Raw genomic sequence first — 15,903 nt, forward strand, 5'->3', positions numbered from 1 at the left:
GGAAATTTATTTTTAAATAAAAATTTAAAAAAAAGTTTTAAGGGTATATAGTGGAGATTTTATAATCCAAAGAACAGAAAAAAAATCAACAAACAAAACAAGAAGAGCTTCAGAGATAGATGGCAGGCCATTAAATGCACCAACACATGTGTAATGAGAATGCTAAAAGAAAAAAGAAGGGAAAAGAAAAATATTCAATAATAAATGGCTGGGAAATGTCCAAGTTTCAGGGCAAACTTTAATTTACACAACAATAAACTAACTTAAAGTAGGAAAAAGAAGAAAGAGCCACAGACACATTAAAATGAAAAATGTCAAAAAACAAAGACAGGTAGATCTTGAAAGCAACAACAGAAAAAGAATCACTTAGCCGCTGCCCTGCTCACCATCGCCGCCCCGCCCCCCACCCCGCCCCAAAAAAGTAGTTAGACTGACAGAGGATTCTCCTCAGATTTGGTGATAACATTCAAATTGCTCAAAGAGGGCATCTGGGTTGGTCAGTCAGTTAAGTGTCTGACTTCGGATCAGGTCATGATCTCATGGCTCATGGGTTTGACAGCTCAGAACCTGGAGTCACCTTTGGATTCTGTCTCTCCTTTCTCTCTGCCCCTCACTCATTCACACTCAATGTCTCTCTCTCAAAAATAAGTATTAAAAAAATTTTTTTTAATTAAAAGAAATTTCCTCAAAGAAAACAGTCACCCCAAAATCTTCCTTCCTTTCAACAATGGCAAAGCTCTTTCAACAATGAAGAACAAATAATAATGGCAAATTTAAAAAAAGAGAGAATTCACTGCAAACACACCCACCTCATGACAATTCTAATAAACCTCTTCAGACTTAGAGCAAGAGCCTAAGTGAGTAATTTTAAAGTTCCCCACACACAAACCCCTCCACACAAAAACAATCACAAAAAGGATCAAAATTACCTTTTTGGTAATAAAATGCAATTATGGAACACAGCATACTTTACATCTCTTTTCTTCTCCTATCTGAGTTAAAAAACAACTGTTTACACAATCTCAATAGAACTGTATTGTTGGTTTAATATATATCACAATGTAACTTGTTATTAATTACAAAATAAACGGGGTAGTGGGAACAAAGCTGTACTGGGCTACAGCCATGGCTCCAGATGGGATGGGGCTAAATGGGCAAGGGCCATTAAGGAGAACACTTGTTGGGAGAGCACTGGATGTTATACGTGGGTGATGAATCACTGAATTCTATCCTTGAACACTATATGATAACAAAGTTTGACATAAATTTTTAAAAATGAATAAATTTTTTAGAAAGTGAAATTACAAAAACAATTCCATTCATAATAAAAATTGTCTACTAACTGCGGTCTCTGAGACAAAATTTAGATTCAACAATACAAGTACATTTAAAAATACAATGCAAGGGCGCCTGGGTGGCTCAGTCAGTTAAGCGGCCGACTTCAGCTCAGGTCATGATGTCTCAGTCCAGGAGTTCGAGCCCCGCGTCGGACTCTGTGCTGACAGCTCAGAGCCTGGAGCCTGTTTCAGATTCTGTGTCTCCCTCTCTCTGACCCTCCCCTGTTCATGCTCTGTATCTCACTGTCTCAAAAATAAATAAAATGTTAAAAAAAATTTTTTTTTAATAAAAATAAAAATACAATGCAAAGAATGATACTGAAAAGAAAGAAAAGATAAACAGAATCAAACTGAAAGTCTAGAAGTAAACTCATATATCTAAGGCCAAGAGGGGCGCCTGGGTGGCTCAGTCGGTTAAGCATCCAACTTCGGCTCAGGTTATGATCTCATGGTCCGTGGGTTTGAACCCTGCATTGGGCTCTGTGCTGACAGCTCAGAGCCTGGAGCCTGTTTCAGATTCTGTGTCTCCCTCTTTCTCTGACCCTCCCCTGTTCATGCTCTCTCTCTGTCTCAAAAATAAATGTTTAAAAAAAAAAAATTAAGGACAAGAGACTGTGTAAATGGTGTCAAGACCATCCAAATGAGGGAAAAGTTTTCTTCTGAACAAACAGTATGGAGAAAAATAAATATCCACATGCAAAGGAATATAGTTGGAACTTGTCCTCACACCACATACAAAAATTAACTTAAAAGGATGAAGAACATGAAAGTAAAAGTTACAACTATAAAACTCTTAAAAGAGAAAAACAGGGATAAATTTTTATGGCTATGTTTGATAGAGAATTTAAGTTAATGGTTATAAGGGGCGCCTGGGTGGCTCAGTCAGTTGAGCGTCCGACTTCAGCTCAGGTCACGATCTCACGGTCCGTGAGTTCGAGCCCCGCATCAGGCTCTGGGCTGATGGCTCAGAGCCTGGAGCCTGCTTCCGATTCTGTCTCCCTCTCTCTCTGCCCCTCCCCAGTTCATGCTCTGTCTCTCTCTGTCCCCAAAAAAATAAATAAACATTAAATAAATAAATAAATAAATAAATAAATAAATAAATAAATAAATAAATAAATAAATGAATGAATGAATAAATAAAAATAAATTAATGGTTATAAGATACTCACTGAACAGAACAAAAGAGTGGAGAGTGTAAGTGAGACGCTTAACAAAGACATTAAAAACAACAAATCATAAAGAACGAAATAAATGAAATTTAAAATACACTAGGTGAAATAAGTAGACCAGAGGAAAAAGAAAAATGAATTAATAACTGAAGGATACAGTAATAAACAGTAATCAAACTGAAAAGGTGAGAGAAAAAAATCATGTAAAATGAAAATAGACTTTGGGAAGTCAACGACACCTTCAAGTGTAGTAACACTCACATTATAGGGATCCTACAAAGAAAACAGAGAGAAAAAGTGACAGAAAACTCATCTGAGAAATAATAGCTGGAAACTTCCTGAATCTGGTGAAGGAAACAGAAATCTTGATTCAGAAGGCAGAGAGAATGTGCCACAAAATCAACCCAATTAGGATACGTCAACATACATAGTAATTAAAATGGCAAAAGTAGCGATAAAGTATGAATTTTTTTTTTTTTTTTAAATTTTTTTTTTCAACGTTTATTTATTTTTGGGACAGAGAGAGAGCATGAACGGGGGAGGGGCAGAGAGAGAGGGAGACACAGAATCCGAAACAGGCTCCAGGCTCCGAGCCATCAGCCCAGAGCCTGACGCGGGGCTCGAACTCACAGACCGCGAGATCGTGACCTGGCTGAAGTCGGACGCTTAACCGACTGCGCCACCCAGGCGCCCCTAAAGTATGAATTTTAAACCAGCAAGAACAAAGAAACCGATACTACAAGGGAAGCACCATTAAGGCTATCAGGTTATTTTTCAGCAAAACCGCAGGTGAGAAAAAAGTGGCATGATACAGTCAAACTGCCAAAAAGGAAAAAATCTGTAGTCAACCAGGCTATTATTCAGAATATAAAGATAAAGAGTTTCCCAGACAAAAATTAAAGGAATTTATCATCACTAAACGAGCCCTATTAGAAATGTTAAGGGGGAGCAATGCCTGGGTGGCTCAGTCATTTAAGCATCCAACTCAAGGTTTCAGCTCAGGTCATGATCTTGTGGTTCACAAGATCAAGTCCCACATCAGGCTCCGGACTGACAACTTGGATCCTGCCTGGGATTCTCTCTCTGCCCCTCTCCTGTTCATGCTCCTCTCTCTCTGTCTCTCTCTCTCTCTGTCTCTCTTTCTCCTCTTCCCTCCCTCCCTCCCTTTCTGTCTTCCCCCCTCCCTCAAATAAATAGACATTAAAAAAAAAAAAAAAAAAGGAATGGGGCCAAGTTTTAGCCATGAACAAACTGCCCAACTATATGCAGAAGACATTATATACAAGGCTGATGGTAACCAGAAATCAAAAACCAGTAAATGACATGCAAAATATATATTAAAAAAAAAAAAAAGGCATCCAAGTACATCACTAAAGAAAACCAACAATGAAAGAGAAGGGAGAAAGGGAAGAAAGGAACACAGAAGAACCACAAAACCAACCACAAAACAGTAACAAAATGGTAATATACACCTATCAATAATCACTTAAAATTTGTTTTAGCTTCACTTATTTAGAGAGAGAGCGCACGAGTGAGAGTACGGCAGAGAGAAGGAAAGAAAGAATCCCAAGCACACTCCATGCTACCAATGCACAGAGCCTGAAGTACGGTTAGATCTCAACCCCAGGATCGCAACCTCAGCCAAAACCAAGAGTTGGGACACCCAACCCAATAAGCCACCCAGACACCCCTATAATAACTTTAAATATAAAGGCCTAAGCATTCCAAGCAAAAGGGACAGGTTAACAGGGTGGATAAAAAACAAAACCTATCTAGTCAAGAGACTTATTTCAGACTTCAAAACAAGCAGACTGAAAGTTAAGAGATGGAGAAGCACTTATCAAACAAATGGATGTGAAAAGAAAGATGGGGTAGCATTACTTGCATAGGACAAAAGAGATCTTACAACAAAAACTGTAATAAGAGACAAAGGACACTATTAATAAACCGAACCAACAAAAAGGTAAACAATTATAAATACTTATGCACCCAACATGAAAGCACCCAAATACATAAAACAGTTATTAACAAAATAAAGGAAGTAACTAAAAGTAAGACAATAATAGTAGGGGACGTAAAACCCTATGTACATCAATAGACAGACCATGCAAACATATAATCAACAAGAAAGCAATGACGTTTAAATAACACACTGGACCAGAGGGTCTTAACAGACATTCAAAACAACCCATCCTAAAATAGCAGAACACATGATCTTTTCAAGTGCACATGGGAGATTCTCCAGAAGACATCACCTAATATTAGGCCACAAAGTAAGTTTCAATAAATTCAAAACAATCAAAGTCATACCATGCAACTTCTCTAACCATAATTAAGCTAGAAATCAACCACAGGAAAAATTCTGAAGAAAGCACAAATACACAGTTAATAATAAGCTACTAAAAACAATGAATGGGTGAACACAGAAATTAGGAGGAAATCAAAAAAACACAATAGACGAATGAAAATGAAAGTAACGTCCAAAACCTCTGAGATGAAGCAAAACTATTGCTTTGTATCAAGTTTGTATCAATACAGGCCTAGTTCAGGAACCAAAAAAAAATCTCAAGAAAACAACCTTACCCTATACCTAAAGAAGCTAGGAAAAACAAAAAAGAAAAAACAAAAAGAAAAAACAAGGAAAACCGAAAACCAGCAGAAAGAAGGAATAAAAATGAGAGCAAAAATAAATGCTATAAAAACTCAAAAAAAAATCCATTAGAAAGTATCAATGAAATCAGGAGTTGGTTTCTTGAAAATACCAACAAAATTGATAAACCAAGGCCACTTAGGTGGTTCACTCAGTTAAACATCCAACTCTTGATTTCAGCTCAGGTCATGCATGGTCTTACGGCTTCTGAGATCAAGCTCCACATTGGGCTGTGAGCTGGGCATGAAGCCTGCTTACGATTCTCTCACTCTCTCTCTGTGTCTGCCTCTCCCCCAACAAAAGAAAGATTAAAGTAGTAAAAATTTTTCAAATTGATAAACGAAGATTCTCCCCAAAAAGAGTGTGCAAATAAACAAAATCAAAAATCAAAGAGGATAAATAACAACCAACACCACAGAAATACAACGGGCTAGAGAACACTATGAAAAGTTACATGCCAACAAATTAAACAACCCAAAAGAAATGGATAAATTCCTAGAAATATATAACCTCCCAAAACTAAAGCAGGAAGAAACAGAAAATTTGAAAAGACTGATTACCAGCAATAAAATTGAATCTAAAATCAAAACACCCCTTACTCCAAATATTACAGGACTAGAAAGCTTCACAGGTAGAGTCTACCAAACATATAAAGAAGAGTTAAAACTGGGTACTGGGGTGGCTCAGTTGGTTATTAAAAATGAAAAAAAGAAGAGTTGATATCTATTCTTCTCAAATATTCCAAGAAATAGAAGAGGGGGGAAAAACCTGAATTTATTCTATGAGACCAGTGTTACCAGAAAAAGATAAAGACTATCAAAAAAAGAAAACTACAGGTGAGTGTCTTTGATGAACATGGATGCAAAAATCCACAACAAAGTATCAGCAAATGGAATACAAAACTACATTTAAAAAAAACCAAAAAACATTTGATGCTATCAAATGAGATTTATTCCCAAAATTTAAGCGTGGTTAAATATTCACAAATCAATGTGATATATCATCAATTAAATCAATGAGAAAGGATAAAAACCATATGATCATTTCATTAAAGACAGAAAAAACATTTGACAAAGTACATTTATTCATGATTAAAAAAAAAAACACCACCTTTGTTGTGTTTAAACAACTTTACCTCAACATAGTAAAGGCCACATATGAAAAACCCACAGGAAAATCTGAGAGCTTTTCCCTTAAGCTCAGGAATAAGAAAGATATCCATTCTTAGCACCATTAGTCAACACAGTTTTGGAAGTCCTAGTCACAGGAATCAAACAACTAAAAGGAGTGAAAGGCATCCAAATCACTAAGGAAGAGATAAAACCTTCACTATTTGCACATGACCCGATACTATATATACAGACACCCCTGGAGTGTGTCAGTGGCTCAGCTGGTTAAGTCAGTTAAGTATCTGACTCCTGGTTTTGGCTCAGGTCATGATCTCCCAGTTTTTGAGTTTCAAGCCCCACATCAGGCTCTGACCTTGTGGCGCAGAGCCTGCTTGGGATTCTCTTCCTCTCTCTCTACTGCCTCCCCCTCCCATGCATGCTCACTCTCTCTCCCAAAATAAATAACCTGTAAGAAAAAAGAAGCCCCTAAAGACTCCACAAAAAAAACTACTAAAACTCAAATGAATTCATGAAGGCACAGGATACAATATCAAGGAACAGAAATCTGTTGCATTTCTATACACTAATAATGAAGCAGCAGAAAGAGAAATTAAGTAAATAATTTCATTTACAATTCCACACAAAATAATAAAATACTTAAGATAAACTTAACCGAAGAAGTGAAAGTGTACTCTCAAAATTATACAACCACTGATCAAAGAAACTGAAGATGACACAAACAAATGGAAAGATATTCCATATTCATGGGATTGGAAGAACAAATGTTAAAATGTCCACATTACCCAGATTTAATGCAATCCCTATCAAAATACCAACAGCATTTTCCCCAGAATGAAAACAAACAATCCTAAAGTTTTTATGGAACCACAAAAGACTGATGAACATCCAAAGCAATCTGCAGTTACCACAATTTCAGATTTCAAGTTATACTACACGATGTAGTAACCAAAACAGTAGGGAATGGTCACAAAAATATACACAAAGATCAATGAACATGACAGAAAGCCCAGAAAAAAATCTGTGATAAGATGGTCAATTAATCCTCAACAAAGGGAGCAAGAATCAGCAATGGGAAAAAGGCAGTCAACAACAAATGGTGTGTTTGCACTATGTGCGAAAGAATACAACTAAATCACTTTCTTAGTGCAAAAGAATAAAACTGAATCACTTTCTTATACCATACACAAAAATAAGCTCAAAATGCATTAAGGACTTAAACGTTAGACCTGAAAACATAAAAATCCTGGGAAAGAGCACAGGCAGGAATTTCTCTTACATTGGCTATAACAATACTCTTCTAATTATGTCTCCTAAAATAGAAGAAATAAAAGCAAAAATAAACTACTGGGACTACATGAATATAAAAGGCTTCTGCACAATGAAGGAAACAATCAACAAAAATAAACCTGCTGAATTTGATAAGATATTCGCAAATGACACGTGTGATAAAGGGTTAGTATCCAACATATATATAGAACTTCTACAACTCAACACCAAAAACCCACAAATAATCCAGTTTAAAAGTGAGCTGAAGACATGAACACTACTTCAAAAAAGACAAATGGCCAACAATCCATGAAAGGATGCTCAAGATCACTCATCATCAGGGAAATATAATTCAAAACCACAATGAGACACTAACACCTACAGAAAGGCTAAAATCAAAAACTCAACAAAAAGCAAGCTTTGGCAAAGATGTGGAGAAAAAAGAACCTTTGTGCACTGCTACTGGGATGCAAATTGCTGCAATCCCTATGGAAAACAGTATGTAGTTTCCTCAAAAACATTAAAATTAGGGGCCATTAGGTGGCTCAGTTGGTTTAGCATCCAACTCTTGATCTTGGCTCAGGTCATGATAACACATTCATGGGATCGAATTCTGTACTGGGCTCTGTGTTGAGCATGGAACCTGCTTTGGATTCTCTCTCCCTCTTGCCCCAGCTGTGATCATGCTCTCTATCAATATAAATAAATAAACTAAAAATAAATAAATAAATAAATAAATAAATAAATAAATAAATAAATAAATAAATAAATAAATAAATAATACAACTACTCTGTGATCCAGTATTTGCACTAATGGGTATTTGCCTAAAGAATACAAAAAAACTAATTCAAAGGATATATGTACCTAAATATTTTTTCCAGAATGGTCTACAATAGCCAAATTATGGAAACAGCCCAAGTGTCTGCAGCTGGATAAATGGATAAAGAAGATGTATGTATATGTATACAATGGAGTATCATTCAGTCATTAAAAATAAAAAAAAATATTGCCACATGCAACAACATGGGAAAATCTAGAGATTGTAACATTAGGCAACTTAAGTCAGACAAAGACCAATATCGTATTGTTTCACTCATATGTGATTTAAGAAACAAAACAAGTGCACAAAGGGCAGAAAAAAAAGGAACAAAAAAAGAGAATCTTCACTATAGAGAAAGACCTGATGTTTACCAGAGGACAGGTGGTTGGAGAGTGGGTGAAACAGGTGAAAAGATTAACAGCACGCTCATCCTGATGAGCACTGAGGCAAGTTCAGAATTGTGAATCGCTATACTGTACACATGAAACTAATGTTAACACTGTATGTTAAGTATACAGTAATTAAAATTAAAAAAAAAATTAAATACTAGCTATACAAGCTACAGCAGGGATGAACTTTGAAAACATTTTGTTAAGTGAAAAAGCCAGACCAAAAACTAGGCAAATATGTAACAACAAAATAATTAATAGTTGCTTAGAGAAAGGTTTAAGGGGATTAGGGGAGAGTATACAGGGTTCCATTTTCATATGATGAAAATATTCTAAAATTGAATGTGGTGATGGTTATTCAACTGTGCTAATTAAAAATCATTTGGGGGTTACCTAGGTGGCTCAGTCTGTTAAGCATCTGACTCTTGATTACAGCTCAGGACAGGATCTCACAGTTCTTTAAGTTTGAGCCCTGCGTCTCCCTCTCTCCCTCTACTCCTCCCCTGCTCTCTCCCTTTCAAATTAAATTAACTTAAAAAAAAAAATTAAAAACAGAAAATAAACAAACAAACCACCTGGTAGCCGGCTCAGTTGGAAGGACATGCAACTCATATCTATGGGGTTTTCAGTTTGAATCCCATGTTGGGGGTAGAAATTACTTAACGATAAAGTTAAAAAAAAAAAAAAAAAAAACAACACTGAAATTTAAACCTTTGAATGGATGTAGTCTATAGTAGACTGAATTGTATTTTTATAGGTGTCAAGAAAATTTTTTAAAACAAAATTTAAAAAATTTATTAGAATATTTATGGATTAAGTAAATTCTAGTTTTTTTCACTGTTTCTTTCCACTCCACTTTCATTTAAATTAAGGACTCAAGGGGCGTCTGGGTGGCTCAGTCGGTTGGGCGTCCAACTATGGCTCAGGTCACGATCTCACAGTCCGTGAGTTCGAGCCCCACGTCGGGCTCCGGGCTGATGGCTCAGAGCCTGGAGCCTGCTTCCGATTCTGTGTCTCCCTCTCTCTCTGCCCCTCCCCCGTTCATGCTCTGTCTCTCTCTGTCTCAAAAATAAATAAACGTTAAAAAAAATTTTTTTTTAAATTAGGGACTCAAACATGGATTTGGAGTAACCTAAACAATTTCCCATTCATGCACACAATGCTATCTATAACTAATCCTCATGGCACTTATGCCTAAAAACTGATTATGATTATGGCTTATATCCTATTATAAGACAAATTTGTTTTGTGGTGTAAAATAACAGTCATTGTTGAAAAGCAATCTATGTAAGCTACCTATAACATACTTGGAAAGTATCCATGCTGTAAAAAAGATTGATCTGTTAGTTTATCTTTTCTTAAACTGATTTAACACAATGGATAATTTATCCTTATATATAATTCTTCATTTAAGTAGGGCTTCTTAAATAAACAGTTTTAATTCTCCCCAGAATTCCAATCACAGCAAAAACATAAAAATGAGGCATGGTACCCTTAGCATACAGCCTAACAACCATCTTCAAAAAAACCATCATTCACCCTTCATTCATTTCCAGCTTTGAACTTTAAAGGAACAGCACTTTTTTTCTTCAACAAGATAGTTCAACATAAAATAGCTGAGAGAAAGTTAGATCTTTTCCTGTCTCCATGTACTATTTTGTGTAATATGAACCAAAAGAAGAAAACAAAATTCACATTCAAATGTGTACTAACCTTCCAGTAGTCAGTCTGTAAACTGTAGTATTTCTGATATGCAGATAATGCTGTAAAACAGAAAATAATTATTAGCAAATCTTTTATGCTCCATTTGAAAATCCACAACAAAGATTTCAAAACTTTAATAAGCTGCCCATCAATCCCGTGTCTCAGTGAACTGTGCTATAAATACCAAACAATTTATGGGTGCCTAGGTGGCTCAGTTGGTTAAGCTTCGGACTTCAACTCAAAGCATCATCTCAAGGCTAGGTGGGTTCCAGCCCCACGTCAGGCTCTGTGCTGACAGCTCAGATAGGCCTGGAGCCTATTTCAGGTTCTATCTCTGTCTCTCACTTTCCCTGTCCTGCTCACACACACACACACACTCTCAAACATAAGTAAACATTAAAAAATTTTTCTTTTAAACAACCAAACAACTAAATGTTTACAGACTACCAACTACCATGAAAGTAATGGAAATAAATGACCTACAGAAGATCAAGTATATAAAAACTATTACCGGGGCGCCTGGGTGGCTCAGTCAGTTAAGCATCCGACTTCGGCTCAGGTCACGATCTCGCGGTATGCGAGTTTGAGACCCGCGTCGGGCTCTGTGCTGACCGCTCAGAGCCTGGAGCCTGTTTCAGATTTTGTGTCTCCCTCTCTCTCTGACCCTCCCCCGTTCATGCTCTGTCTCTCTCTGTCTCAAAAATAAATAAATGTTAAAAAACAAATTAAAAAAAAAAACTATTACCAAATTTCATTCTTGCACTAAAACAAATGGTCAAGTCTTGGTAATTACTTCAATCAATTTGGATTTCCTCGTGGACCAAATACCCTGGGAATTTTCTAAGGCTACCATATACTATATAGTGAATTTTCTAATTTTTTCTCAAAATGAGAAACACTTGCCAGAAAATTATAATGACATGCATACATACTTCCCTTTATACAATCAACACTACCTTTGACTACTAGCTTCCATTTTACTTCAAAATAGTTATTCCCATGCTCCCTAATCCCCCTAAGGGTACAAAAGGAATGGAATCACATAAAGTGGGTCCTCTCAAACTTTAAGAAAAAGGCACAGTAAGGTATGGCTGTTTGGGTGGCTCAGTCGGTTAAGCATCTGGCCTCGGCTCAGGTCATGATCATGCGTCTCCAGAGTTCAAGCCCCACGTTGGGCTCTATGCAGACAGCCCAGACCCTGGAACCTGCCTCAGATTCTGTGTGTGTCTCTCTCTGCCCCTCCCCTACTCCCATTCTGTCTCTCTCTCTCAAAAATAAATAAACATTGGGGCGCCTGGGTGGCCCAAGCAATTATGCATCTGACTTCAGCTAAGGTCATGACCTCGTGTTCCGTGAGTTCCATCCCGGGGTGGGGCTCTGTGCTAACATCTCAGAGCCTGGAGCCTGCTTCCGATTCTGTGTCTCCCAGTCTCTCTGCCCCTCCCTGCTCATGCTTTGTCTCTCTCACTCTGAAAAATGAATAAATGTTTTTAAAAATTTTTTTGATAAACATTAAAAATAAAGTTTTATAAAAACACACAGTAATGTAAAAAAGTGAAAGAGTAAACAGTCACTTTAACATATTAGAATTGTGGCAATTAAAAAAATTTAAGATGAAAACAGGAACCTCCAGCATAATTCCAATGGAATCAGAATATCTTTTAATGTATTCATTCAAGTATTCCAGGGAGAACATTTACAATAACATATAGTTAGGAATGAACACTGCCCTGAAAGTCAAAATAAAATGAAAATATCAGCAGTAAACCAGAGGAGCACATTGTACATACTATGTAACATGCTGAGGATTTTCATTATCTTGAACAATCATTGTAATGAATTTCAGACATCACAACAGAACTGTAAACATTAGCTAAAATCCTTTCGTGCAATTCACTACACACTTAGAGGGAAAAAAAAATCTTAACAAGGAAAACTTTTTCAAACATCATAAAATGAAAATAATCAGAATTTTTAAACAACCAAACTTATGACTAGAAACACTACTGTATATATAAGAATCATCTCCTGTAATACAATACGTTCTAAGTCTAAGATATAACTAAATGACTACAGGAGTTCTTTTTAAAACAAAAATCTAAAGAAGAAAAACTAGTAACACAAGAAGTCACAAATTACCACGGTAGACACTGTCCAGAGGCAACCACCCCAGTAAGCAATGTCAGGGGAGGAAAATCTTAACCACAAGTGACAATTTTCTAGAGGCTAAAAGTCAAAAGCCTGAGATTTTAAAAAATCCAGGGGCACTCAGGCCTAGGAGACTCCCAAAATATTGTGAGGCTCACTTTTAAGGTCCCAGATTCCCACAACATATCAGAAAAACCTCAACTTTGGGGCAAACAAAGGGAAAAAGGAATGCTCTGAAATATCTCAGAGTACCAAGGTCTTCTTAAAGAAGCTTGCCTTCAGGTGAAAATGGTTATCCAGCAGGTAACCTACAAACTATCAGAGCCTAGCTGTTCAGGAAAGTAAGAGAAATACCTGACTCCAGCCTATTCTAGTCCTTCTTAATGTAAGTGAGGAAAAAGAAACTGAAAAATGCCTTCACTTTCCAACCTAAAGTCTTAATAAGAGACTTTTGCTCCCCTGCCAGTTTACCACATTACTAATGGCCTATTTATAGCAGCTCTTTTAATTGATACACCACATCAACACATTAAGAAAAAATTATGAGACATACCACAAGCAAAAAGACATAATTTAAAGAAACAGAACAGCAACGGAACCAGACATAGCAGGTAAACTGAATTTCTCTGACAGAATTTAAAACTACAATATGCTAAAGACAGTGTATCAACAGAGCAGCATGCAAGAACAAATACGCAATGGAAGCAGAGAAATAAAAATCACAACTAAGGATCAAGAAGAAATGCCAAACTTCAAAAAGTTATTATTAGGGGAGTGAATACAGCTGTGGAAAGAATATCTGAGATGCAGAATGTAACAGCAGAATCCTCAAAAACCAAAAGGCAGGGAATATCGCTGGAGGGAAAATAAAACAAAAAAAAGAATATAATTTCAAAGGACTTTGGACAAAATGTAAAACAGAGAGAAAAGAGCAGAGGAATTATTTGGAACAATAATGACAGAGAGTTTCTCCCAAGATTAAAGTCAGACAATAAATCTCACATCCAGGAAGCTCAGAGAATACCAAGCAAGAAAAATATCCAAAGCAAAAAATAAAAACTCAGGCATATCATTTTGAAATAACAGAAACTAAAATTGAGAGAGAGAGAGACAAAGACAGCACTCTTGAGTGTGAGAGAGTGAGGGACAGGCAGAGGGAAAGAAAGAATCCTAAGGAGGCTCCACACAAGGCACAAAGCTCAATGTGGGGCTTAACCCCACAACCCTGAGATCATGACCTAAGCCAAAATTAAGAGTTCGACATTCAACAGACTGAGCCACCCTCAAATGATTTTTAGAAAATAATCCAGAAAGAAACTAGAGGAAACGAAGATGAGAAATGATATCAATTATTCAACCTCTCAGAAACCATGTAAGGAAGAAGATGAGAATAGTATGTTTAAACTGTTGGGGGGGTGGGAGGGGTATGCTAGAATTTTGTACACTGCACACTTATCATTCAAAGAAAAGGAGAGGGGCGCCTGGGTAATTTAGTGGGCTAAGTGACCAACTCATGATTTCAGCTCAGGTCATGATCTCACAGTTTGTGAGTTTAAGGTTCTGCAGAGCCTGTTTCGGATTCTCTCTCTCTCTCTCTCTCTCTGTCTGTCACTGCTCCCCCCACCCAATCTTGCATGTGCATGCACTCTCTACCTCAAAAATAAACCTATAACAAGTGAAAGCAAAATACTTTCTCAAAGAAGCAAATACTGAGAGAAACTGTTGGCAGAGGAGCTGCCTTACCAAAAAAAAATGTTAGAAGAAGAAAATAAAAAGGTCAGTAACTCCAAACTACGTGAAGAAAGCACAAAGTAAATATGAGTAAATGTAAAATCTTTTATTTTTCTTATTAAGTAACTGATCTAAAAGGTAACCATTCAAAATAACATCAACCTGTGTTTTTTTTTTTTAATGTGTATTTATTTAATTTTGAAAGAAATAGTGTGTGAGTGGAGGAGGGGCAGAGAGAGAGGGAGACACAAATCCAAAGCAGGTTCCAGGTGCTGAGCTGTCAACACAGAATGCAACGTGGAGTTCGAACCCATGGACCATGAGATCATGACCTAAGCTGAAGTCAGATGCTTAACCAACTGAGCCACCCAGGCACGCCCCCACCCATGTTTTTTAATTAAACACATTTTGTAGATCTTACATATACACATCTTCCTCAACTTACAGAGTTTATCCAAAATCCCCACTGTAATTTGGAAATATCATAAATTGGGGAGCCTGGGTGGCTCAGTCGGTTGAGCATCCGACTTCGGCTCAGGTCATAATCTCGCAGTCTGTGAGTTCGAGCCCTGCGTGGGGCTCTGTGCTGATAGCTCAGAGCCTGGAGCCTGCTTCCGATTCTGTGTCTCCCCCTCTCTCTGCCCCTACCCCGCTCATGCTCTGTCAAAAATAAAATTAAAAAAAAAGTTATGAAAATATCATAAATTGAAAATCCATTTAACACACCAAACCTGCCTCCATCCGTCATAGCTCAGCCTAGCCTACCTTAACTATGTTCAGAATCCTTACACTGTGGTAGGGTCCCCTCTATACGAAGAGAAAGAAAAAAAGCTTCAAGGCAATCTGGTTATACATGTACATGACAACATCCCTCACAACCTTATAACATGAAACCACTTAATCAGAATACATGTTTGTATGTTATCATATACGGGAGACAAAGAAGTGGAAAATATATAAAACACTACACCACATGGTGTTTGGACCCAGTTCTTCTGGTATGAACCCAACTGAGCCGTGCCAGCAGGAATAAAAACTTGCTTTCTGGAAGGAAAAGCCTCAGTGTCACAACTCTGTGTGAGAATCCTGATACATTACTTGGGGGCTCGTCTGGCATTCAGAGATGGTGCGTTTCCACCTCCTTTGCCACCAGGGTACAAACTTCGCGACACCCAGAGACGAAACCTTGCCTGGCACTAGTGGACTGCTGGGTCTGCAGGAAACTAGCCCTCCCTGTGCATCGGGGCAAGAGCTTCATGTGCACAAACAAAACTCGAGGCCCAGAAGCAGCTCAGGAAGCGCTGCCCAGCAGACTGGTAAGAATTCAGGTTCGCGTTCTGGCAGACCTGCCCTAAGAGGCAGAGGGGGAGCCTGATCACCTCCCAGAGTTGCCCTAGTAGTTCCACAAGGGTTGAGGAATGACACTGCAACTCTAAGACACTGGGCAATGAATTGGGAGTTGCTGTGTGACTGTGTGTGGGGACTTGTGTCTCATTCATTTCCTGGGTCACTGACTATGATAATTAGAACTGTCTCTGGTTATTCTACCTCAGAATGG

The 15,903-nt window shown here is 37.5% G+C and overlaps 1 protein-coding gene across 9 annotated transcripts in view; it reads right to left on the bottom strand.

The window, feature by feature from the left end:
- Positions 1-15,903, bottom strand: part of LOC115508053 (lysine-specific demethylase 6A-like) — a 175,309-nt gene that overhangs the window by 119,917 nt on the left and 39,489 nt on the right. For all 9 annotated transcript variants that reach the window (XM_030306458.1, XM_032592296.2, XM_036064360.1 and 6 more), the window contains exon 4: positions 10,476-10,525. In XM_030306458.1, the coding sequence (XP_030162318.1) occupies positions 10,476-10,525 (50 nt within the window). The remainder of the gene's footprint in view (positions 1-10,475; positions 10,526-15,903) is intronic.

Source organism: Lynx canadensis, chromosome Y (genome assembly GCF_007474595.2).
Source record: "Lynx canadensis isolate LIC74 chromosome Y, mLynCan4.pri.v2, whole genome shotgun sequence".
Classification (NCBI taxonomy): Eukaryota; Metazoa; Chordata; class Mammalia; order Carnivora; family Felidae; genus Lynx; species Lynx canadensis.